Source organism: Poecilia reticulata, chromosome 18, assembly GCF_904066995.2.
Source record: "Poecilia reticulata chromosome 18, P_reticulata-male-v2, whole genome shotgun sequence".
Taxonomy (NCBI): domain Eukaryota; kingdom Metazoa; phylum Chordata; class Actinopteri; order Cyprinodontiformes; family Poeciliidae; genus Poecilia; species Poecilia reticulata.
In genome coordinates this window covers 15511557-15538256 of record NC_088847.1, presented here as the reverse complement: position 1 = coordinate 15538256, position 26700 = coordinate 15511557, and the positions used below count along the sequence as shown (strand labels likewise).

The 26700-nt window shown below is 37.3% G+C and overlaps 1 protein-coding gene across 7 annotated transcripts in view; it reads left to right on the top strand.

Moving 5' to 3' along the window:
- The window catches only part of LOC103480793 (phospholipid-transporting ATPase ABCA1), a 213883-nt gene that overhangs the window by 93514 nt on the left and 93669 nt on the right, over nucleotides 1–26700 (top strand). For 5 of the 7 annotated variants that reach the window (XM_081600003.1, XM_081600001.1, XM_081600005.1 and 2 more), the window contains 14 exons: nucleotides 930–1134; nucleotides 1916–2032; nucleotides 3071–3242; nucleotides 4500–4631; nucleotides 5396–5535; nucleotides 6605–6742; nucleotides 11622–11845; nucleotides 14428–14503; nucleotides 16079–16284; nucleotides 18618–18666; nucleotides 20363–20467; nucleotides 21281–21313; nucleotides 21482–21621; nucleotides 25964–26091. In XM_081600003.1, coding sequence (XP_081456129.1) covers nucleotides 930–1134; nucleotides 1916–2032; nucleotides 3071–3242; nucleotides 4500–4631; nucleotides 5396–5535; nucleotides 6605–6742; nucleotides 11622–11845; nucleotides 14428–14503; nucleotides 16079–16284; nucleotides 18618–18666; nucleotides 20363–20467; nucleotides 21281–21313; nucleotides 21482–21621; nucleotides 25964–26091 — 1865 coding nt within the window. The remainder of the gene's footprint in view (nucleotides 1–929; nucleotides 1135–1915; nucleotides 2033–3070; nucleotides 3243–4499; nucleotides 4632–5395; nucleotides 5536–6604; nucleotides 6743–11621; nucleotides 11846–14427; nucleotides 14504–16078; nucleotides 16285–18617; nucleotides 18667–20362; nucleotides 20468–21280; nucleotides 21314–21481; nucleotides 21622–25963; nucleotides 26092–26700) is intronic. The other 2 variants (XM_081600007.1, XM_081600006.1) reach the window with 2 other exon arrangements.

The window sequence follows — 26700 nt, the reverse complement described above, 5'->3', positions numbered from 1 at the left end:
TCAGTGAACCATCAGTATCATGAAGACCAAGGAACAAGGGATAATGTTTTGGAAAGGTGTAAATCGGAGTTAGGTTATGAAACGACATCCCTCTGAACATCTCATCTGTTCAGTTTACCATCTTAAAATTAAGAGTATAGCATGATTACCAACCCACTAAGAGTGGCCTATTCAAAGTACAGACCAAATAAGACTCCATAGAAAGAGCTGTAAATTAATGTCCACACATTACCTCGATCCAGAGAATTGACAAAATCCTAAAAATTGTGTAAAGAAATAGTCTGAAGTCGCAGCAAAAGGTTTCCACCCACCAAGAGGCTGAATAGAAAATGCACACCAGACTTTGCGAGAAAAATGGAAACTGCGTCACGACCCTTCAATTTCTCAGTTATGCAAAGCTTTGTGTTTTTCTCACAAATCATCATCATCGAAGCGACATCAGAAATGTCGCTTCGTTATATGAGGATTTTATGTAACAGACAATGAGATAAACTTCAATGGATGGGAATACTTTAAAGGCAGTGGATTTGACTGTACTAAGAAGGGGAAAAAATGTAAACAACTCAGCACGTCTCCTCATAAAACTCACTCCCTAATTAGTGATCTCCTAGTTTCATTGAGAAATGAAAAGGAAAAGCACACATTTATTGTTTTTTTTGTTGGTTGGTGAGCCAAGCTCTGTTGGCTGAGACCGCTCACCAGGCATCCACCCAAGACTCCAGATCCAAGCTTAGCTGATTCCTCCGTTCCCGTCTTTACAGTACAGTATGTTAACACAACCAACTGCTCGCCCCTATTACATATTTAGCACGCAGATGAAAAGGAGCAGGGTGAACTTTGTGCAACATTTGCATATTTTCTGAGTAGTTAAGAATTTTGCTTAACTAAAAATGTTTGTTTTTGCTTTTTTTTTCCCCCCCCATCTTCAGAGTTTACTGTCATGTGTTGCCTTTGGTTACGGGTGCGAGAACTTTTCCAAATATGAGGAGCAAGGCGTCGGTATACAGTGGCACAACATTATGAGGAGTCCCCAGGAGGGGGATCCGTACACCTTCATCATCTCCATCGCCATGATGCTCGCCGATGCCGTCTTATACTGGGTGCTAACCTGGTACATTGAAAATGTCTTCCCAGGTAATGATCTGAAGCAAATTATTAGTATATGTCCAATATTGTCTGCTGTTTTAAAAATGTTTTTATGTTATAGCTTTTGAGAAGAAATGACAAATAGTACAAATGTTGCGTCGAAAGCTGATGAAAGCCGTTCTAATGTGCAAGGAGTGGAGATTGTATACTTTTTCAAGAGCAGCAGCAGGCTAATACAGCATTTAAGCTGTTGTGTTTGGTAGCTGACATGCTCAGTGACCACAGTAGCCTATATTAGCAAAACGACATTCTAACAGAAGTACTTTCGTGCACTGTGGCAACAATCTCACCGTCTTGAGTTTGGACAGGATAATAAACGTTCCAAATTTTAATGAAAATCATTTTCAAATGAGGTTTTGGGGAGAGCAATCCATCTTTCTTAGTTGTAACTCTGGATTCAATGGGTCATTAGAGTAGATTTTTCTCACTTCAAATTTGAAATGCAGGCCTGTGAGTGGAAATATTAACTCCGCAGGAGAAACTTGTGTTGTAATGAACTATTAAAAGATTAAGTTTGCGATGTAGCCATTTGTTTTCTCCTTAATAGTTTTTCCAAATAGCATTTGTTCACTGTTTCAACATCGCTTTGCCAAACAATAACCTCTTGTTCTTGAACATAATTCTGTATTTTATTAATGTCTATGCAACAATGTCCTTCTGAACCCAATGAATCATTTCTTCTTCCTCCACTTCTATTTTACGCCTTGCATCTCCTGGACTTCATTGTGTACTTTAAAATATGACGACCGTTGTTCTCGTTTGATTGCAGGTCAATATGGGATTCCTAAGCCGTGGTACTTCCTGTTCACTTCCTCCTACTGGTGTGGGATGACACCAGTAGCTGAAAACAGCCCCGATCTGCTGACAGACTCTGGGGCGCACGTCGGTAAACTCCCGTTTCGTTTTCAGTTCTCACTTCTTAGTCTGCAATTGTTGATCATATTCTCATCAGCCTGTTTATGTCCCGTGGGGAAACGCGGTTCTGATAAGACCTTGGAGGTGAGAAGAGGAGGGTTGCGAACAAACATTAGCACCTTATTTGTCACATCTGGTGATAATGGTGCTTTGTGCCTTGAGGAGGGGTGACGGGGGAAGCGGGAGTTTCAAGTGAAGGAAACTGCTAAAAACAAGCAAAAACTCCAATTAACGTTCCTAGTAACAAGTTTCTGTTTCTGTTACTTTCTGTTTAGCTTTTCTGTGTTTCAGTTTTTTAAGGCGTGTGCATATGGGTGCATGTTGTTTCATGGATCAAAATGGGCTCTCAGAAATTTGCTAAACTCAGAATATGAGTAATTGTACGTAATTAGAAAAGTTTTTGATGGTTTTCATTATTCTTAAAACGTTGGTCTAAACAAAGATGTAATTGATGTAAGCAATTGATGCAAACCTTTATAGTTTGAAACATATTTTCTTCTGTTTTTTTTTCTTACGTTTTTTAAAACGTATCCAATTTTTTGCTAATGTAGTTTTTATTTATTCATTTATCTCTTATATTTTTTTTCTTACTTTTCGATAGTATTCAAAAAGACATCGGTGTAAATATTGATGCAGGTGTGGTAAACACTTTAGCACTTTACTTCACTTTGTTTATTCTAAGTTATCCATTTTTTGATATTGTATTTTAGTTTAATTTGTTTTGAACCAAAGTTAAATGAAAAAAAACCCTCAAAACATTAATACGTAAAAGCATTTATATCGATGCAGATGTTACACCTTCAAACAGTTAATCTGCAAACATGATCAACTTTAATCATATTTTTCTTTAATTTCAATGTATTTTTCTTATATATGTAAATTTATTCTCTTTTTTTTACTTTTTTGCTTTTTCAGAATTTATTTTGCTGAAAACAAGTTTTTTTTTTTCCCTTTTTAAATGCATTTTCCTTGTTTCCCTGTTTGGGGCCATATGTGTGTTTTCATAAAGGATATTTTGAAAGACCACCTCCCAGTGTGAAAGCGGGGGTGTCGATTCGCAATCTTGTCAAAATCTACAAGACCGGGAAGAAGCTGGCGGTGGACGGGCTGAGCGTGGACTTCTACGAGAATCAGATCACATCGTTTTTGGGCCACAATGGCGCTGGAAAAACGACCACAATGTGAGGCATATTATTCAATCCTCTTGTATTTTTTCCAACCTGTCTCAACCTTTGTGCAAATTGAACATAAACTGCTGACTTCACTGTAGCTGCATGTATTCAGAGTTTACTGCTTTGAAAAAGGGAGATATTACTGTAAAGACATCCATCAGAAAAAGTCAGCTATTACAACCGATCGTGGGAGTTATCTAATTGCTGCTTGGGAAACGGCTGAAAAAAGGCTGGTTGGGGTTTTGGGTGACAGAAAATAAATGAAATCCAGTGGCCCAGAAAGTCTGAGTGACACAGAGAGCGAGTGATGCAGGACCAAGGGCTGCAGGGAAGACGTCTGCTCTGAGCCGCTGGAACGAAACATAACAGGGAACAATAAGAGGAAGGACAGAGTAAGGACTCTGTCACATACTAAAACACTGTGTCGGTGGATTTTATTAAGGGCAATATCTCCTCATCAGGGAAATGGGATCTCATAGCTGATGTTTTTTTTTTTTTTTTGTAAGTCATGAGAAGAGAATCTAAACTCTCCCTAAAACTGAATTTAAGTTTTATTCAGTTTCAGTTTAAACTGTGAGTTTAAACAGATACAGTTTGCCTGGACCTTATGATGAAAATAAATATTATACTGAAAAAACAATCTTTAGATATAGGGGAACAAACTTGCTTTTAGGAGTTATGATTTTTTAAAGAAAGAAAACTGTCTATACATAGTATAATTTGGGGCAAGAAAAAAAATCAAGCCAAAGACATTTATTTCACTAAATGAAGTAGAAACTAAGAAATAATTAGACACAAAGTTATTTATATCTCAATGACATTTAACCAGAGGGTCAGACTTTTCCTGTTTTAGTTCACTTAATCTTGCTGCAATACTTTAAATTTGTTACGTCAGAAAAAAATAGATTTATCTTATTTTTTACTTATTTAATGTCAGATGTGGTTAGTTGCATGACATAAAATGTGCTGGGCCATTCTCCTTCAAGATGATCACAATAGCCTGCTAGAATTTTGGCCTATTCCTATTGAACTGAAGAAACTCAGTCAGGTTCACCTCTTCACATTTGTCAACAGTTTTTTATCTCTCCCAAATATTGATCTTTTTTTTGTTGTTAACCCATACTGAAATTAACTTGACTGCATGGCTTGGGTAATCTTTTTTTATTTATTTATTATTATTATTATTATTATTATTATTATTATTATTATTATTATTATTATTATTTTTAATAAATTCTGGCATTTTTCCTTTGCTTCTCTTCATAGGTCAATTCTGACCGGGCTGTTCCCCCCTACATCAGGCACAGCCCTCATCCACGGATACGACATCCGCACCGACATAGACGGCATCAGGAAGTATTTGGGAATGTGTCCGCAGCATAATGTCCTATTTAATGAGTGAGTGAATTAACGAGGCTTAGTCATTCTCTCTCTTTGGATTACAAAGTGGAAGTATGTGGGTCTTTGCGCAACAATGTATTTGTTCCATGTAATGAGGCCTTGTAATGACTCAGGCTCCCCAGCAACACATAATTATTCAGTGTTTATTTTGAAATGCATTGACCTTTATTAATACCGTCTGCAAGACTCTCCTTAAACTGCCTTTACTGATCACCATATGTTACCTTTTTATTTATTTATTTATTTATTTATTTATTTATTTATTTATTTATTTATTTATTTATTTATTTATTTAATGTTTTTAATTTATTTATTTGTCTCACTTCTTTGTTCTTTGCCTCTAACTGATACTCTGGTACCCAATGCAAATGTGACAGCCCAATTATAGCAGGTCCCAATTAATTTCCTTGGTAACTTCCCATCACTAGAATAGGATTCCTGTAAAATGCCTGTCAAATTATATTATATATTGTATGTTTAGCAAGTTTTTTTTTATTTTTCTTATTATTGCTAAAAAGTTTCTGGAACTCCAAATACCTAAGTCTGTAAAAGTATTGAATTTTGGCATGAAACAAAAATGGTTTCAGTGGGAACCCTGACTTAGTTAAAAATGTTCATTAAGGTCTAAAGATGTCTGGAGGGAAATGAATTGCTTTCAAACATTTCAGCGGGCAAAAATACGACAGTTTTGCTTTAGGCCACTTGCCCCCCTTCTCACATTAGCTGAACTGGTCTCTCATGCTGTTTTAAAACTTTTCTAGACTCACTGTGGAGGAGCACATTTACTTCTACGCCAGGTTGAAGGGACGCAGTCGCAGTGAGGTCGACTCCGAGATGGACCAGATGATTAAAGATGTCGGTTTGCCACACAAGCGTAAGGATCTTGCTAAGAACCTCTCAGGTGAGGCTCAGTGTACCACGACACATCGCTTATGATCTGATTGGCATTATGCTGACCTATAAATTTAGTCTTGATATGTGTAGTAATAAGTGTAAGAATATTTTTTTATAAAGAAAACATGCTAATTATAAGCCACTCCTTCCTATCTTGCTACCTGCATGCATCTCCTCCTCTACACCCGCTGTACCTGTGCTCTGTAATTCATTGTCTGGGGAGGCACAAGCAGATCCTATTTGATAAATTGTTCCAAGTCACGGAATGCTTGTGAGTAAAATCACTGAAATACGACTTTCAAGGTTGATCTACGATGACATTTCCACTACATTAGCACCGCACTGGATGCATTTTGAAGAGCCTGCTAAGAGAGAGGAGCTGAGAATTATTGTTGTGAAAGTGCATCTGCGTCTCGGCCATCAATCATTTCACAGCTTCCAAACGGCAATAGAGCACAGGGCCAAACGTCTCGTCATATTTATTCCATAATCACTTTCCAATATTGTGTCTGTATTTGAAACTTAATTCTGACACAGCCACGTGGTGTTTTGTTTTTGAAATGTGATTGTTTTTACCTCATTTACATTTGATTAAATAATAAGTGAGAACGGTGCTTTTTTTCAAAAGTATTTGTAATCCCAGAGCTTTTTCACATGTTGTCGTGTTGCAACCAAAAACATTCAATGTCCACCTAAACTTGGCAAGAAGAATTATTGTGAAGTTCACACAAATCATAGTCATTTTCTTCAGTGAAGACATACGCATAAAACCCAGTACACACCTACATAAATAACGAGTAAATGAATAAATAAATCATGTATTTATTAATTCTGGATGGCGCCACTTAATGAAAACACGTAAATATTTTGTAATAATAGTGTGTTTTAAGAAATTATGTCGGTGACTATATACAACCCCACCGTCTGAACTGAGATAAGCCAGTCGATCACAGGAAAACTGTCAAGACAGCGATCAAGACCGTCTTAGCAGATTAAGAATCTGGAAATTTGTGAAAAAAAACAAAACGTTTTTCAAAACGTTTTAAGAACTATGTGTTGTCTTTAATGCTTTTCAGGTGGCATGCAGCGAAAACTCTCTGTGGCAATAGCCTTTGTTGGCGGTTCAAAGATTGTCATCCTGGATGAACCGACAGCAGGAGTAGACCCTTACGCTCGCCGGGGGATTTGGGAACTACTGCTAAAATATAAACAAGGTGGGAATTCAGGAATAAATACAGTTTTGAAGTCTTTTGTTTTTACTGAAGAAGATGTATGGCTCAAAGCTTGTTTGAACCGTTTTAGACTAAGAAACAAAATCTTCACCTGTACTGAACCTTTCAACCTGCAGCAATATTAGATGTAGGCTATTAAAGTAATCAGGCACTCAGAATAGCCTAAAAAGTATCTTTTCAGCCCCGCTGTCAGGAAAAAGTCAACTGTAAACGGAGAGAAACTGTGAATTGTACAAACACGAGTCGAAGCGGAAGAGAAGACAAGTAGCTTTTATTGACGGACTCCCTAATTGTCTGCTGAATTAGTCAGCCTGTCACTCTCTGGCTTTATATACACTGTGGTTGCTGAAGACTATAAGCAGAGCATGCACATTTTCTCTCCAAATGTCTAAATGTTTAATGTGCACTGAGTGACATTCCGCCCTCACTGTGTCATTAGCATCTGCCTCTCTCTAATCAAGGCCCTTTTTACTCCAATCGTTAGCTGCAGATAACTCGGTTCTAATGAGAACCCCCACATTGTGGCTGCTCGGAATGACTCATTTTTTGTTTCTCTCCGGTTTTTATTTGAGCCGCTGTCTTACGAAGGGTTGTCATTAGGCAAAGGATGTGGGGAAAATGCTACAGGGAGACTATTTGTGTGGAAAAACTGAAGGATGAGTTTAGAGTTAATATTACAGTTCATCACAGCTTATTAAATGTGGAGGTTTTTCCGCATGGACAGGTTGACCACTTTGTCTCAGAGTGGGTGTAGCTTTTATTGAACTGAGTGGCGGCTTATTTGTTTGGTGGCACTTTACCCGTTATGTTAAAATTACCGGAAATAAAGTACTTTTTAAAGATATTGTATGTTCGTAAGCCTTTATATATTTAATTTAACTGTCGGCGTAAGCTAAACAAATTCATCTGAAACCTATAACTTTAGTTATTGACTCCTATGTCTGACTCACAGGTCTCCATGAACTTTACATTCTGTGTTTTTTTTTTGTACGCATAAGGATTCAAAAAACAGAAAAAGAAAAGAGGAAACAAAAAGAGAAACAAGAAGAAAATATCTTACTTTAGAAAGTGATAGAAATAGAAAATTCTGACTTTTTGATCATTATCCTTCACTATTCATTTGCCCCAGTCAAAATAGATAAAGCCCTGAGAATAAATTATATAATCAATGAAGATTTTCAATACGGGCGGTATGGCTGTGTGTCCAGGGTCTCTGTCCATCGTGGTCTGACCCTGAGCTGCTGAAAAACACAAACAAGCAAAAAAATAAATAAATTTAAACAAGGAAATCTTTTATGTTTATGTTTATATTTATAACAGCCTTTGACAAACATGGAAATCGCATGGACTGCTCAAATCTGAGGTGAATTAATCAAATATTAAATGATATACTTAACAAAAGATTTGGTAAAACACAGTTTAAAAAAAGATGTATATAAAACAAGATACAAAATATGGTGTCCTTTTTTATTATCTTTTGAAATGCTTTTATATTAGTATATCTCTCAATGTAGGGAAGTTCTTAATTTTGGTTTAACTTAGTTTCCTTGTTAGAATTATCCCCAAGTTTCTTAAATATTGAATTGAATTCGCAATTTATTTTTATTCCATAGAAATGAAAGGGATTCTGGTGATACAAGGAGTTGGAATGATTTCCTGCATATGTAGCATACCCATAATTTAATGTTATGAATTGCAATGGATGGTAAATTACAACATACATACGAAACATGACATAAATTCAGTCAAAATGAACGTAAATAAATTCTGAATAAATGGGACGTTTTTGCATTTGCAGTGAAAACTTGATGGGACTAAGAAAATGTTAACTAAGCCTTTGTACCAACTATTTTAGGACTGCGACATGTTTTATATACCATACATAGTGCAACTGTCACACAAATGCAAATTAATGTTTAGCAGACAAATGGGATAAAGTATAGAAGTAGTTCTTTTTTCATGCAACAGTCAAAAATTGACCAAAAACAACATAGTAATGACATATGAAACAGTTCCCATGACAGTACACAGCATCTTGCGCCACAATCACAAATGAGTTTTACAAACCATAATGTCTAAAATGTGTTAACATTTTATAATAAGAACAAGGACTTGTAACCCAATGGACAGGATATACATTGAGTTGAAATAACTTAAGAGGTTTAAGACTTGAAGTGACTGTCGCTAATAGCAGTTATAGAGTTTGCTTGTTCTTTATTACAAAGCCAAAGCTCGTTATGTTTTCATCCCGCCTTTCTCATCCACTGTGCAATCCACCTGTCTCCACTTGACTTAGAAGAAAGGAATCTAAATAAAAGAATACAGTTTGGCGACTGCTTTGCTGTATGTGTTTTGAGTATGTAAAACAGCAATTTACCTGAACACATCCTTGATATATTACCGCATGCTCTAATTTGCTGCAACTTGCTATAAATCAAAATACCTTTGAGAGCCATTTGCAGTCCAAACAAATTTATTTTTTCCTCCAACTTGCAAACGACTCGATACTCTTCGGATTTTCTCTACACGCACGCACACATTCATCTTCCAGGTTTGACCATCCCATGCAAAAACGAGCCCAGTCGGTTTGACTAAACCGCAAGCAATCTCTTCAGCCGTCCCCTTTTTTGAAACCATATTTCCCTGCTGTATGTTAAATTGACTGGATTGCGTGCCTTGCTGTTTCATTTCAGTTTATGTAGAAGGTAGGCTGAGTTTGTGAGGCAAAACATCATGCAGCAATGCTTTACTGTGAAGAGATGAATTAAGCAGTTTGACTGGTGGCAGGGGCACAGTGGCGTAGAGAGAGAGAGAGAGAGAGAGAGCATGTAGAAATAGTTGGACAAGCAAAATGGCCGCAACGGGCCACAGTTAATGACCTCTCAGTGCATCCTTATCCCCGGGATAATGTGACGTGTGAGGATACAAATTTAACTTTGTGCAAAAAACAGCCATGCTCAGCACCGTGCCTGACCCTTTGCAGTAATAACCATCCTCAACATTTGTGCAGAAAGGGTGAGAGTCCTTGTTCGTACTAAATTTAGAACGCTGATGTCTTATACCTTACACATGTAGAGCTGTGTCTCAGTAGGTGGCAAGAACTGAAGATGCTGCAGGAAAAGCTTCACAAAAGTCTTGACTTCTGTGACCAGAGGAGGAAAAATTGTAAATATTTTTGAAATAATTATTAGGCTTATTTCATATCACATTTACTCTTTAATATAAAATATATTAAAAGCAAAGTTTGATTCTACTAAAGTGAGGGTAGGTGGGGTACTTATTAGCCTTCAGCAATAAGATTATATGGAAAACTGTTTAGAAAATATGTCAAGTCAAGCTAATGGCTAGCAATCTAAACTAATTAGCTATTTAATTTAATGGGTACTATAGCTAATTGCCACTTAAGCTAACAGTTACACTAGCAACAGCTCCCTAAACTAAAAGCTTCAGTGGCTTTTAGTTGAGCAAACTACTACTCAAACTGACAACTGTTCAAGACAATTGCTACTTAGCTTAACGACTATTTCAGCTGACATCAACTTACCGGTAACCTAATGGCTACTTCGCTTAGCAGCTACTTTGACAACTTCCTAAGCTAGCAGTCACTAAAGCTAAAAGTTACCTACAGTTCATCCAGAAAGTATTCATAGCACTTTGCTCATTGTTGCCAACTCCTCAGAAAAGAAAGTAGCTATTGGCTGTCATGGAAGTCACTGGATGATGTCATTGGGTAATTTGCATATTTGGTCATGTGTAATGGAGGCAGAAGAAAAAAATATCAATGTTGGCAAGACACAATTATTATTTTTTTTCTCAAAGTTGTTCAGTGATTGTAACTGAGTAAATCTAACCAGTGGCTACACACCTCTGGATCCTCCGCTATCTGTCTTTCTGCCTCGATTGAGGGCAGTTGCTTTATATCTCCAACAGCTACCCCTTATTTTAAATTTTTTTTAAAATTTATTTATTTCTACAGTGATTCTGTTGTCAAAAGAAGGCAAAAAAACATAATTTTTATGTTCGCAATCACAAGTTCTTCTGTTAAGGTTTCTGGATTTAATCAGGCCATCTTTGAGGTTGAACAAATGCGCAAACTATTTATTCATTGACAGTAAAGGTGTGTCTCTAGCATGTGATTGCAATTTATTTAGACTTTAATAACAAATCACTTGAGAAACCCATGTCAAAGCAGCTATCTTTCAATGTAATAGAGGTAACAGGTTAAATGTTTGCTACTTAAAAACATGACTGGATCAAAGAACCCATTTCTCTCTGATACTGCTTTCCTGCAGACAGCAGAGACAGGACCACGCTGTGACTTCATTACAAATCTGCCGTTTTTTTCCCTCACTTTCTGGGGTATGTGATAATTAATATGTGTTATCTGATCCAGCGTGATGTAAAAGGATTAGAACACCTGTGAATAATCGTGCGATTCATGCCGTTTTTGTCACTGCAAATGCTTTCAGTTTGATGCCGCTCGAATCAAAGGACTCTGGGAACAAAACGGAGCTGGAATTTGTTTCCTATAGAAATGTTGGAAAGCAGCTTGTGGAAGGCCTTTATCGTTATTTTAATTATGTCCCAGTTTCACATCCCACGCGCTTTTCTTCAGTTTGCTTTGTTACCACGCTCAAAGGCACGAGGAAAAAAAAAAGATCACAGTGAAATTGACGCTAAGATAAGTGACGACACGCGGATTCAAATTTTGATATCTACCTCGTTTTTTAGGAGACCGTGTCCACACAAACGCTTCGTCTGGATTTCCATGACTAACTTTTACAAGCCGTACTTGGAGCCTGCGTTTTATTTTATCTTTCAGCAGTTATCTAAAAGACATGTCTATTGTGGTTCTCCTAAGGTCGCACCATTATTTTGTCAACACACCACATGGACGAGGCAGACATCTTAGGAGACCGTATAGCCATCATCTCTCAAGGAAAGATGCGATGCTGCGGCTCCTCGCTCTTCCTGAAGAAGTGTTTCGGCAGTGGCTACTACCTGACTCTGGTCAGAGACGGAACAGAAAAGATGACCAATCAGCGTAAAAACATCAAACAAAGTCTGTCCAAGGAGAGACAAAGGGTAAGCATGTTTTATTTTAGAAATTATTTGTTTTAAAAGCAATTGGATTTTTTTTTTTTTGCCAATGTGTTAGTGTATGTGCCTTTGTTAGCAGGCAGAGTAGTAAACATTCGATACATCCAAGGGTCAAATTTGATCCGTGTTCTCCTTGAGAAAATTGGATATTGGCATGTTAAAAGTAAAGCAAAGCCATAACTTTTCTTTTGACACTTGCACACAAGTATCAAAAGAGCCAAACTGCAACCTTGGCTCTTTACCCTGAAGGTTCCAGCCGATGTGTGCAAGTGGTTCGTCGTCGCAACGTAGCAAATCCCCATGCACATTCACACACTAAGATCCAGTCATTTATTACTTGGCTGTGCTCTAAAGCATAATAGCAAGAAGTTAGAGGGTAGAAAAATATACTCTCAGCTAATGAGATCGTTCAATGAGGAAAAAAATTCTTGATCATACAACAATGGAACAGCTGTTCTTTGTTCTTTTCAAATCTTTCGACCTATGGTAGCGCAGCTAAAAGTTTTTACACATCTGAAGAAATTGTATAAAGCACATCTTGTAAAAACGTTGTATCCTGTCATGTAAGTATTTGGCTCAAGACGTTTGTGCTTTATGGAGTGAAGTGTGTGGAACTGTCAGGATACTACTGCATTGGGACAGTGATTTACACTCACATCTTTTTCTTTTAACTTTGTTTCAATTTAATGACCAAGTAAACGTCAGAGAATAACTCATAGAGTCTGACACTCATCGGAGTCTATGAGTATCCCCAAGAGTTAAGAAAAATGCCAGCTAAGTCAGTCTAAACTGGCTAAAGTCCCATACCTTGTCGGATGCTGCAAACAGTTTGCTTGCCGAGGTGAATGAATTTTCCTCAGCATAGATAGAGATGGTCCACCTGCTCGGCTTTTAGCAGCTGGAGTAGCGGGGTTCTGCAGCTTTCTCCTGTATGTTCAGAAAGTTTGGCCTAATGTGTGTGATGCATCCAGTGTTGGCTGTGGGTGTTGTCACGTTTTCTGCCTGGGTCCCGGAACGCCTGCTTACAGTGGGTTGGAGATTCACTTGATAGCAGGAAATCGGCAATGGTGGAGCAGGAATGGGTTGTCTGGCGGCAAGGGCGCCAGCGTGTGGGCTGCTCTGAGGCGTTGGTGGTGGGCATGCGATCTGACCTGATGGCATTGCCAGATGGGGCGGGGGGTCTTTATTTTTGGACTGGGTTGCGTTTAATTGCCTCCGCAGGGGGGGGTTGTCTACTGTCTGCAGGATTATGACGACTCCTTTCTGTGGCCATTGGCAGTGTGAAGGTGTTTCCTTTCTGTGGATCTTGTTAGGGGTTTGGAGTGCAGTGGGAATAGTTTATGGGGGCCTGCTGAGTTTCCCTCAAAAGTTAAATGCCACAACTTTTCTTCCACTACTTTGAATAATTAGTTACAAACAAAACCAACATAAATGCATGGAGGGGGGGTGAAACTACATAATAGAAAGCGCATACAAAAAGGGAACACAGCAGTTGAGGCAGTTCTGTCACGGTCTGCATAAAATAACGGCTTTGTTTTTCATCACTGGAAAACTGCATTCTGTAATTAGTTCCTTCGTTTTTTTATCAGTTTATATTGACCTGATTAGTTATTTCACAAAAACTTTATTCTGATCTTGGATTTTTACAATAACTTGGAATAGGGTTATTCCTTTTGATGTAATGTATAAACAGATTTCAAAAGAATGTTTAACATATTCTTTGTTGTTAGGAAAGCAGCTTAAAATTAGGTTCTTTATTGCAATCTCCTCACTGCTCTGATCTTAGTTTAGCCCTTTCAATAACTAATAAATGTCTTTAAGTTGGACAAGAAAAAAAAACAACTAAATTGCTGCTTTTGGTGGCCTGTAAAACCTAAGTTTGACACGTATGGCATTAAAACTACCAGTGAGTTTTTAGATCCATTTTTCTTGTGATTGACACTGTGTGCTTTATCTGTACAAGTTTCCACAAATAATATCCTGTTGTAGAAAACCAACACATCCTCTTTTTGTTATTCTTATTTTTAAATTTAAAACAGAAATAAAATGGCGGTCTTCAAAAATGACAAGTTTCCAATAGTAGATTTTATCCAAATGTATAATATGTCTTCTCTCGAAAAGTCATGTAGTTTTTGTAGCTCTAAATAAATTTTATTTAGCTGGACTGAGGGCCAAAAGTTTCTCTTCGAATTAAAAAGGTTGCAGACTCTTTCTGTATTAGTCAACTGTTTAATGAAGTTAATTTAGTCATTGTTATTTCACTGGGAAAAAAAGCAAAAACTATGCATTTTATTCTAAAAATTTTAAAGATTTACTCAACTATTTTCTGAGACCAATTATTCATGTGTTGTTGTTTTGCTTGAAGATGCAAACAGCGAACACTTTTCATCACAGATTGAGCACACTTCATGCTGATGTACGCACACGGCTCTATTTAGACTAATTAAGTGCAAACTTACAGAGGCACATTATTTGATTAATGCTTCATAGGAGTCCTGGAGGAGGCACTGCTCATCATTCTGAGTGGTAAGGTATGATAGCCTTTCTAATCCAATTCTGATTAACAGGAGACAGCCCGTCCTTCCAGGCAAAGTCCAGATGAAGGCTTCGGAAGTCAAACGTGGGAGAATTCTGGCCGTACAGGTACACGGTTACTTAGGTTCATTTGCATGCATGTTTAAAAATTAGAAGTATGTTTTAGATGTTTTTTTTAATTATTATTTTGTACATTTTTAAATTTCCACTTTATTCAAACCATAAACACCAACAGCTCCCCCCGAGCTCTCGTCATCTGAGACTCTAAAACTTGTCGGAAGAGCATAGAAACTGGGAAAACTATCATTTCTGACGGTGGAAAACAGTGTTGAATACAAGTGAATTCTTTATTTAATTAGTTTATTTAATGTTTACTTTTGTGACTCACCTTTTTAACCTTTTTTTTTAACTGGCTACTAAATTAGACACGATTCCTTTAAAATTATATACTTCATTCAGTCATTTTGTGTTCTTGTTTTTAATTTCTTTCAATTTGTAATAATCAGAAATGACTTCTGTTGACAGCCGGCACTGCATAAATGACATAAACTATGCTCAGTTAAAGTGAACCTCATTAAACTCAGGCCTTGACTCTTCATTCTTCAGTGTCAATTATTTGTATAAACTAAACCAGTCTTTCTAAGACGGCAAACATGAGTTTAAATACATGCATGTTTTTTTAACAGTATACACTAAGCATGAAGTTATTTATGGTATTTTTTTTTACAACTAATTGTGAGGGTTTTATCACAAAGTAAATTCTTCATACACAGATTCTGATTAGTTTCTGGTGTTTATAGATGCAAACTAAAGATAGATTGATGAAACCAGATCCTTCCTTCCTTCCTTTCCTTGCTTCGTTGGGTGCAGAGTGGCGGGCTCCTCTCCCAGCTGCGATTTTATACCAGGTTGGCTACACCCTGGAAGGGGTAAAAGTCCATTGCAAGGTCAACACAGGCACCCACAGGGCAGAACAATTGGAAGCGCACCTTTACACAAAGGGCACAGCATCAAGTTCAAGGAAAACACCTTTTTTTCTGCACAACAGTTAAACACTAGACAGAAAAGCAGCATAACAGCAGGAATCACATTTCTATAAGTGACAGTCCATTATTCTTCATTAGTCTAAAACAAGCAGACCACATCACCACACGTGTGCATTCCAAAAGGCGATTCAGTCTGAAGTGTAAAGTAGATCCATTTACTTCTCCACAAAGTGCCAAGCCAGTAGTTGTTAAGCTTCAGTAATTATGTATGAGAGGCGCTGGATCAATAATGGATGTGTTGTGTTCTGCAACGCCGTGTGGATTGATCCTCACCAAATCCCCGCTTCAGAGCAGATGACTGAGAGGAGTTACAGTTTGTTCGGAGAAGGTGTTTTTTTTTTTTTGTTGTTTTTTTTGCAAATGTCAAATGATCAGGTACGCAACCTTTTCAGTGTGTTTGGGGGCGCTGCACCAACGCCACACTGCAGGTCTTTTAATATTGCATGTCGTTGCTGAAATTTAGTGGCGGCTACTCTTAAATAATCTGGAGCCACACCAAAAACAAATCAAATCAAAATGTATATTCAGCAAAAAGGAAAGGAATACTTTTTCTTTCTGTTTGGGGGTGGGGGGAAACGTTACATTCTGTACATAGTTCTTTAAATTGATTCTTTTTTTTTTGTTTTATCTGTTAAAGCAGATCTTGATGCTGTGACTCGGCTTGTGCGCCGCCACGTACCAGAAGCTGCGTTTTTGGAGAGCATCGGTCAGGAGATCACCTTCATCCTGCCCTATGGTGGAGCCAGAGACGGGTCCTTCGCCACCCTCTTCAGCAAGCTTGATCTCGCTATGGCTGACCTTGGCCTGACCAGCTATGGCATCTCTGACACCACACTGGAGGAGGTAAACTGACGGCAGCATGGACAGCATTCAAAAATAATGAATTCACTGTCAGAAGATTAGAAGAATTATATCCTTTATTTTATCTTCAATAGTTTTTAGCATTTATTTAGAAGGGAAAATATTATATTTTAAGAAATTGGTATCACAATTGCAATGTCTTTTAAATAAAAGGAACTATGGTAGTTTTTTTTGTCCATACTTTTACAGTTTCACAACTTCTATATCATATTCTTTCTACTTCTCAGAGCTTTAAATGTAATATAATGCAAAGGGGCATTTCTTTAAAACACTGATCACTGGCCTGGACAATGACCTACATGTTTCTTTTCACCAGGAAGAGGTGGACTACTCTTAAATAATCTGGAGGCGCACAAAAGTGAATCAAATCTAAAAGTATAATCAACAAAAAGGAAAAGAATACTTTTCCATATCTCGCTGTTAGAGAACTACAGCAAAGAGCCGTCAAAAAAGAAACGCAGACGTCACTAAATTCTTCTGGGCCTTTTATGTGGAACTGAAATCAAGCTTGTCAACACCGAGCTCTCCTGGTTCGGTGTGCAAACAAGGGATGGATATGTGGAAAATCACCTCGTTGCCTCAATGCTAAGTACGATGGAGGATCTGTGATGCTCTGGGCATTTTCCTTAACCAAAGACTGTCTTAAACACCAGGACAGTTAAAACAGTATTTAGTGGCTTCTATCACTCAGAAAATGGGTTGTCATTGAGTCCATCAGCGAGATAAAGATCCAAAGACTATGTCAAAAGCGACCTATTACAGTAAATGTTCACCCGTTTTTTTATTTTTTTATTATTATTATTATTTTTGTTTAATTTTATTTTTAAACTTGTCATTCAGTATTCAGTATTTATCAAAAATGTTCAGGGTGAGGTCATGCAACTGATTAAGAATACATTTATTCAAAGGTTGTTGTTTTTTTTTAAGTAAATGTGCACAATACTCTGTACTTGATAAAACATGTTCACAAACTCAAAAAATCAATGAATTCACAAAATTAAATATTATTATTGAACATCTTTTCAGTCCCTCCAGGATTTTGTGATATTTTATTTTATTTTTTGCAATTAAAAAGTGTTTTTGGGAGTAATTTGGAAATATTTGCCCTTATTTATGATGGTAAACGTGACTTTTTATAACTCGTTGTATAGATCATGGACTATAATCTGACATCAATTAATCCTGAGGCAGCTGTTTAGTACAAGTAAGAAAGTTTTTGACAATTTTTGAGAAAAATCTGCAATAAACTCCCAATTATTAGCTCAGAAAAGTGCGGGGATTTGTTGATTTTGTGTGAATTGCCACGATAATTCTCAAAAAACTGGAGGAACTGATTGATATAATTTGGCAGTAAACGCATAAAAACTGCATTGATTTGATAACATAATATTTAGGCACACTTAGTGTTTAGTCTGAAATTTAGAGGGCCACATAAAAACCTACCGTGGGCCTCGAGTTTGACACGTGATGTATAATATTACAGATTCTTTTCTCACTTATATATAAAAGCCTTAGTTTCCCATATGGATGACTCTTTTTGGAGGTGAACTAGACAGATATACTGTTTGATCATAAACGTGTATGACTCTTCATGTGCCTTAGACAGACCAGAGACACTCTTGGCTGGAAGGCAATATGAATAATTGCTTTTTAAATGTACTGAAACTCAACCATGACAAGAATTTTTTATAATTTTTTTTTCCTTCATCCATTTCATCTTTTGAAGCCTGAATATGCTGCTGTGAATATTCGGGTATTAATAATTGAATATGAACATAGAACCTATGGAAGTTGGTTTAAAAAAACAAAAATGTCGAAAACCTGGATTGGGAAATTTGTGTTAAATGAAGAAATTGGCCATGTGAAACAGTCTGTTTAGAAGAATTGCTTGTTTTTGTCAAAGCAATGTTCACAAGAGGATACCCCTTGGGCATCCTCTTGTGAGGATGATACCCCTTGGGTATTATTTGAAATTAGATATGGTAAGAAATCACTTGATTGTTTACCTCTGAGCTGCATAAGTAAATACAGAAAACCGGGGTATCATTATGGACAAGCTGCATGGTATATGTTCAAATGAAGTTCATCCCACCAGACGTATGAAACAGAGCAGGTTGACAGAAACTTTATGACATGTCTGTGTGGAAGTCTCAAGTTCATAAATACTGTAAAAATACAGAAACCTGAAAGTCATTCTTGTGCTTTAGAGTTACCATCCACGGAAATTCATCATAATCGTGCACTTGATATGAAGTGTCTTGTAAATACTAAACCTAAATATAATGAAAAATGTTTCAATTTTGTTTATTTTGCAGATATTTCTGAAAGTGGCAGAAGAAACCGGCGTGGATGCAGAAGTGCCATGTAAGACTGCAAAACGTGTGGTAGAGCAACAATGACGCATCGTTCACCGACATAGAAATGGTCTTGTTAAGAAAAGCAGAGTTTAAAAGGAACAAAGTTTGTTAAAAACCAAAAACATTTCAACCACTCATGCCGAGTCTTATAATCAAAAAAATGCCTCTCACATGGGGTCTATTAACATATTGTCCACTATGGGAAGTGAAAAAAGAAGCACCAAAAAAAAGTTATTTCATAAAACTTTTAATAAAATCCTATTTTACTTTATTTCACCACCTGACAAGCAGGAACTAACAAAGTGTCTTACTTGTCTGAAACCAGCTCTTCATAAAATATCAACTCAGTCAATCATTTATTTATTTATACAGCAATTTACACATAAACAATATTGTCACAGTATAAGTCTTGAGCTTTGATTTAAAAAGTTCATTTACAACTTGAAGTTGATTCCAGAGCCACAGAAAAAAGCTTCCTCATTCTAACCTATATACTGTGTCAGTGGAACCGTAAGTGTTGACTGAAATCCCTGAAGCCAGACGGCTTCAGGGATTTCGACATTAAAAATCTACAATTGTCAGATTTTTTTAAAAATAGAGAGCCTCACTAACATTTGAGTGTGTGTGAAAGCAGTGTATGACCGTAGAGGTGAAACCACATCAAAGGAGTTTAGACTTCTTTTTTTAAATTATTTATCACCATCCCCTTGTTGTCAGTCTGGTCGTCTGAGAAGATGGCCTACTAGGCGTAGAAACATGCAAATGGTGTTCAAGATGGTGGATCTGGTGGACCACATGTTGCATGCAAGAGCATGTGCTCTGCACCAGTTGGTGTTTCGGCACAACCCTAACCCTCTCATCAGTCCACAGATGCCTCTGCTGCACATGCTTGACATGAGTTACTGTAAGCATGTCAATGACCAGTCTGAGAACCTGCTGTCTGCAGCAGGAGCTCCAACCAGAGATTCTTGTGAGGAGAAGAATATCTAAAACTCTCCTGAGTCGTAGCCCTAGTTATTGTGAAAGCAACTGCAGATATGTGTGGCTCATGTAGCGGGTTTAATCAAGACATTTTAGTGTTGGGATGCAAGACCTGGTATAAAGCATGACTAATTCCACTTTGTTTTGCTGATCGTTCTTGATTAGTTGACCCCTGCAGGTTAACTTGGCCTGGACGCACTGGTCCCCCAAGTCTACTTTCTTTTCATTTTGAGTGCAAACAGTGGAGTTAAATCTGAGAGAGGGCCTTGCAACAAAGATAAATAAAACAAGTGCAAAACATCATTTGATCAGGTTAAAGTCACAGATGGGAATGATTACTGTCATTTGAGATGAGGGGTAAGTCAAATACAAAACTGGAAAAGTGCTAAGTACAACTATTCACATAATAAAAGTGATTCATTTGTGCTGCTTTTATTATTAATCTTAAAAATATAAGCTACTATTCACTTTGTGATTGATTGAGTTCATTTAAAAAAAATGTTTTACCTGCTAGCTTTTTTTTTTTTTTTTTTTTTTCATCCATTTCTTGGAAACTTCTCCTTCCAGCTTATCAGAAGTGTCTGTCCCTTTAAAAACTCCTGAGTTTGTGCTTTTACATGGCATAATGTGGCATCTTGCGAGACAAGGAGCTATTCTTATTGTTATTTATATCCTTAAATTGGGTCAGGCCAAAACAACATATCTTATTTGTATTCCCACAGCAGCAAAGGAGCCATTGGTTAGAGACTGGAAAAGAAGCTCCCGCGAATCTAAAAGGAACAGCGTTGCCAGCGTCCGCGCCAAATCGGAGCACAACGGGACGAGAGGCATGTTCTGTTTTTTTTTTTTGTTTTTTTTTTTCAAATGAATGATACAATAATCATACTCCTTAAATATTACATTGTGTTGATAAAAATGCTATACTGACTTTGTACAAGATGATGTGTGCTCTCATAGATGTAGCTGGTTTTGCATTAATTACTTTAAACCACTGACCAGCAGTCCAGTCTAGCTTTTTATTCTTTTTTTTTTTCTTACCCCCAGATTAGATACCTCAGAACTTACGATTTTAACCCACATCCTGATTATGCCTTTGCATTGTGGCTTTTAAAGTCTATACCTTGTGAATCTTGTTCAAACAAACTCTTAAATGTATTCTGCTTCATATTTGTCTCAAAGCTGCAATTATCCCTGTTGCTTCTGAAACTTTTTTCCGCCTTCCCCTCTGCTTTCCATGAGTGTGCCTCGATATAGCACTCTCTTGAAAAGCCAGCTTGTCTAGGAGAAATCTTTTATAGGTTACTCTCCGAGGAGAGGGCGGATGTCTGTGACTGTCTTCTGGGCAACTCTGAAGTTATTCTACAGAAACGCATTTCTGTAGAAATGTGCATTTGCCTCTTATAATAATCCAATTTTCTGAAAAATTGAAATTTTTATTTGTAAGGTTGTCATAATCATCAACAGCAATCGACATTTGAAAGATATTTCTCTGTTTTGCAAGAATGTGTTTTACTTTCAGAAATAAAGTAAAATATAAGTTTACAACGATAGTTTATTGAGATATTCCTCAATACAGTGTGAAAATACTGTAGTTATTGTAGTGTCTTTCTAAAGTTTGATATTTTTCTGTTTTATTTCAGAAGTTAAAGAAAATTTTTTAAACAAAGTTGAAGGTATGTACTTTTTTCCCACACTAAGGAAAAAATAATGACAATTTTTGATTTACTATAATTTTATTTAGTAAAGAATAACCCGTCATGCTGATAACTGACTGAGTCAAGCTGACCATTTTCATATATATGCATATATACGAGATGAATAACGGTGTAACTTAACGGCAGATTATAAGAAAAGCGCCAGCCTGAATGGAAGAGGATCCATGGTCATCACCGGTTGGAAGCTGATCAGAACGCAGTTTGTGGCTCTCTTCATCAAGCGCTTCCACCACGCCCGACGGAGCCGCAAGGGACTCATTGCGCAGGTAATGGCCTCGGTTTGTCACATTGATGAATTGAAGGGTTACCCTCACACAGCTACACAGGAGGATCAAGGTAGGATTGTGTGAAATGCATGTTGGCTTTCCAAAATCAGTTAGTGACACGTATGATCGAGTGCGTTAATTTAAACTCCGGAGGGAACGCATCAGTCTTGATGTAGTCAATAGTTGTGGAAATTTAAGTTGTTCAAAAAGAAATTCACACCGAAAGCAGTGCATAAAGCGTTGGAAGACTGAACAGCGGCGCCTCGGAGTGATGTAACGGCGTGTCAGCGCGGCGCGTTTGCAATAATCGTCTCCGTATCCCCGAGGCACGTGTCGCACAAGAAGACACTCGAGAGACAAAAGCGAGGGCTAATCGTGGAGAAGGTCTTCCGTATAATTCAGACACGTTCTTAGTCTCAATATAACCCGGTGCAAATTTTTCAACATCCTGTTTGCCCTTTGAAAGGACAACACATTTTGTACAGCCAGAAAAGAGAAGGAAAAACACATTTCCAGAGATGAAAGGCGCTCCAGCTGCATCATATCTTCCATCTGACCACTGAGAGGGGAAAAAAAAAAAAGGAAGACATCCAGTGTGACGCTTCCGATTTGTTTTCACCAATCAGGTGTTTTGATTAGACACGCATTAAAATTGAACAATTAAACAGATGACAGGCTTCTGTTAGCTCATTAAGTGAATGTCTGTGTTATTTTCTTCTTTGTAAATATAATTTCAAAAGTCAAGACTAATAAAGAGACATAATTTCAGCAAGTCGAAACCAATTTCAGTAAGCAGCAATTTTTCTAGGCAATGAATATTTTATTTATTTATTTTTCCCCACACAGCTTTGAGACTTAAATTGCCTTTGCCATTCCTCTGTATTCATTATTCACAACGCTGCGCTTGTATATATGCAGCAATGCTATCAGTTATGATCCCTCCCATTATGGTTAAAATAATCAGGACTGAAACAGAGCAGCAAAGAACATCCTCTCCTTTGTTGGAGATGCAGAACAGAAAGAACAAGCACTTCACCTTTGATAGGCTCTTCTTGTAATTTGCTGCGGTACCAATCCCCATTAGTCACTGTCAGTCCTGGACGTCCCTCTGCAGAGGGTACGCATCGGAGGGCGGTTCGGTACGTGTGCGCGCGCTGATGTGTATGTACAAGGCCACATCTATTTCTCATTTAGCTAAAGGTCTTTCTTTTGCTCGGTCGTGTCAACAGCTTTCATTGCTGACGGATGTGTTTCTGCAGTGAGGTGAACTCTTTGATTGCGAGCTTTTATGGAAATCTCAATGAATCTCCAACACGGGAGGTTATTCAAGGGGCAAGAAGTTGGAGATGGCATTTTTGATTTAATGTTTGAAATGCAAAGAGTTGTCTAATAGTTATAACGTGGTAGGCGAGTTTAAAAGTTTGAATACGCAGATGCTGAGACAAGACCTCTGACTCTGAAACGATTGATTTGGAAGTAGACACGTTTTCCCAGCATTATTTGACTGGTTTTGAGTTCAATTCCCCTTATTTTTCAAAAATATTTTATTTGAAATATTGTACCTCTATTTCATTTCTTTTACTTGAGATTCTACTAAGGTTAAGATATATTTTAGAAAGAAAATCCTTTTCTACATTAAAATGTAGATCCAGCTGGTGCCAGGACAAATTAAAAATTGCATGTTTAATCAAACCGAATATTTTTTAAGGGGAATTACTTTCAACAGGACTTGTGTCTAAAATTCAAAAGGGTGGTTCAGGAGATGTAGATTTTAAAACTGTTTTATTATGTGAGGTGCCATTGTTTTTCTTTGGAAGTTGGTGCAGCTAGCACTGCACAGCACACTGTAGAAATACATTTCAGCCTTTTCATTCAATTTCATATTAGAAAAAAAAAAATGCCAGCAGAGTGGTTCTTTCGTTCTTTGTTTTTAATTTGACTGCTCCTGGTCACTGCAGATTTTTGTAATTACTGCATGAACTGAAAGGGCTACCTGAAAGGGGTGGGAAAAAAAACATTTCTGTCTCTAATGGCCTTCTTCTGCTTTGTGTCCAGTAATTATTTCAATTTTCATCGTACCAGGCAGCTGCTTTGAGAAGTCCATAGGTGCTCTTTGTAGAAACCACGCTGTGGAGTGAAATTCTTTACAAAAGCTTTCAAATACGCATCACCTTTTCCTTTTTTTTGGTTTTACAATAACATTATTTTCTTTTTCAAAATTGTAGGAGTTTTTTTCAACTATATCGACCATACATGTTGAACCTCAACTTATTTTGCTGATTAAATGGTGATATCTTGGCACGTTATGTTTACAAATTTTACCTCCAAAAAACTTTGTACCTCTTCCGTACGTGGCACTAAATATCCAGTAATTTTCAAAGCATCTCCAGTGTGTCATGTGACTGTTACATCATTGATGTGAGAGAAAAGCATCATAATTGTTAACAATAGTTGAAATTATAATTATGAAAATTCTAAAATGATGACAAAAAACTCAGTGAAGTGAATCGCAACACAGTCCCACCTCGATGTATCCAAACAGATTTCTCTTCTGAAGTTGCAGTCAGTTCTCCACAAAAGGCCACTGTTTTTAGTTGTGCTTTCTATATCTTAGCTTTTATATGATCTTGTGACAATCCTATTGGCTGCTGTTGCGCAAAAACTTACAACTCTTACTTGAGTTGTGAGTGGCCAACTCAAATAAGCCTCAGAATATCTGGTAGTCTGACAATCAGACTACCAGTGTTGGGCACCGCTGCTATCTGACCTGTTAGCGAAAACAAACATTAACCCTAACCCGGTTCGTATATGACATCAACCTCTTCCCAGAATCTCCGCTAAACTTGGGGGTGCAATAAACTTTGTCATTGGTTTGTGTAGCATGTGTGAGCGCCGCTCCTTGTTTATATGCAGGTTCTCTCAATGTCAGACACACCAGCTGTCACCTGTATTTATTGCTGAGAAGAAGGAAAAAGCGAAAAACAGTTATTTATTTTTTTGGTGGTCTGCCATTAGGCTTTTTCAGTCCAATTTCTGCTGTTTGGTTTTCCTCTGCGCACATTTTCATTTAAATTTAACGCTTTCAATTGCAGTTCTGCGATTTGGCTGGACAAATTTCCACGCTCTGCAATTAATCAGCTGGATGCAGAACCTCCCCTTTTTAATATGACTCGACCTACAAATGATTAAATATCAGAGATATGTAGGTTTTTTTTTTCCCTATAACCCCCTTTGTCAGCTGTAACAATGTAATGAAAAGAGAATTACACAAAGAGGATCGGATGTGAAGACGAGGTTAGGCAAGAGTGTTTTCTGTCTGCGTGTTTGGGCGCGTGGGTGTGTGTGTGTTAAATAACAAGAGACGAAAGAAAGGCGAGAATCTAATTATATCTGAGTGGCCAGATGACGACGGGTGTGTTGCAAGTGTTTAATCAAACTCATAAAGCATGCAGAGGGGCCCAAACAAGTTGGCAGGGAGCATATTAATGTGTAAGATTTGTTGTACTGGTCCTGGATTATTGTTAATTAGATGAGCCTCTTTTGCATGTTGCTATACAAAACAACCAGAAAGCGGAGAAACTTAATGACATGTTGTTGATTAGGAGTTGTGAAACTGTAAACATTGATCTGTTTCAATATTTGGAGGAGTCTTTTTCCTCTTAGAAAGAGGACAATTATATGTTTACCCTTTACTGTAACAGTTGAAATGGGATCGTAAAAACCAATGCAACTTGTTTACATTAAAATAGAACATGTAAATGGTTTGCTATACTTCACCGTGAATAGCTGTTGATGATGAAAAAGTATTCATATCCCCCCCACCTTTTTCAAAATGTATTACAACAATCATGTATTTTATTGAGATTTTTTTTTATGACCTATGTATACTGAGATAAAATCAGAGTTTGACTCCGTTTACTTGTTCGGAAGTGCAACTGGTCGAACTCTTTATTTAAGGGCGTCAGAGTAATGGCTGCCAAATTCACACCACACTTTTCAGGTTTGGATTTGTGGAAAATGTTGAAAACTATGCATTACTCTTACCTTCACCACACTCTTATGCACTGCTTTGTTTTGTTCTATTTCACAAAATCCAAAAAAGCACATTTTTTACTTTATTACTAGTTATATGAGGTTGTTGCTTTTGCAGGGCACTGTGTGCTTTTAATCTTTAATGCTGATTGTAAAAATTTTGGATTGATTTTACGCCGTTCGCATATGGTCATCTTCGTATCGGATTTCTCTGACTTTCTCATTATAACTCAAAAGGGTTTCAGACGGTTGCAGCGTAGGGACAGTTTAATGAGGTGCTTTGACTTGAAATTTGTCACTGTCCCCCTAGGTGGTCTTGCCTGCTTTCTTCGTGTGCCTGTCTCTGATCTTCTCCCTCATCGTTCCACCATTCAGAGAATATCCGAGTCTGGAGCTGCAGCCGTGGATGTACAGTCTTCCCCAAACCACATTTTATAGGTAACAACATCTAATAGAATATCATTGATTTTTTTTCCCCCTCCCCAATACACTGAAGTTTTTTTCCTTCAAATTCACCAAGGAATTTTATTGGAGGTATAAACGACCTCATTTTTTTCTAGCCACAATTTTATTCCTCCTGAAAATAACTTTTAACAGTGTGAGTTTATAGCAAATTCCGTTTTACATGGTGATTGGATCATATTCTGTGGCCTCATGATCGAAGATAAACACCACGAAGGTAAAGAGTTTGGCTATCAAAGACTGAAACCTAAAACTGATTTATGCATTAATCCAGATTGCACAGTTTTAAGATGCCTCATCTGCATTTGATCACCTCTAGATCAAAATATAATCCTGAATTGGATTATTCTATGGTGAACATTGATTCATTACAGCACAGTCTGTGAAGCCTTTCCTTTTTTGGAAAAACAAACACGATGCCCTAAAAAAGGGATCCTGCCTGGAAAACTGCAGTACTTAAACAAATCTCGTCTGGATAAATTATTTCTACTGATTCAGATTCTTTTGAATAATATTTAGTCCATATACCAACATTTAAATGAAAATATTGTTGTTGTTGATCCTGTCTAATCCTCTTGGAGTAAA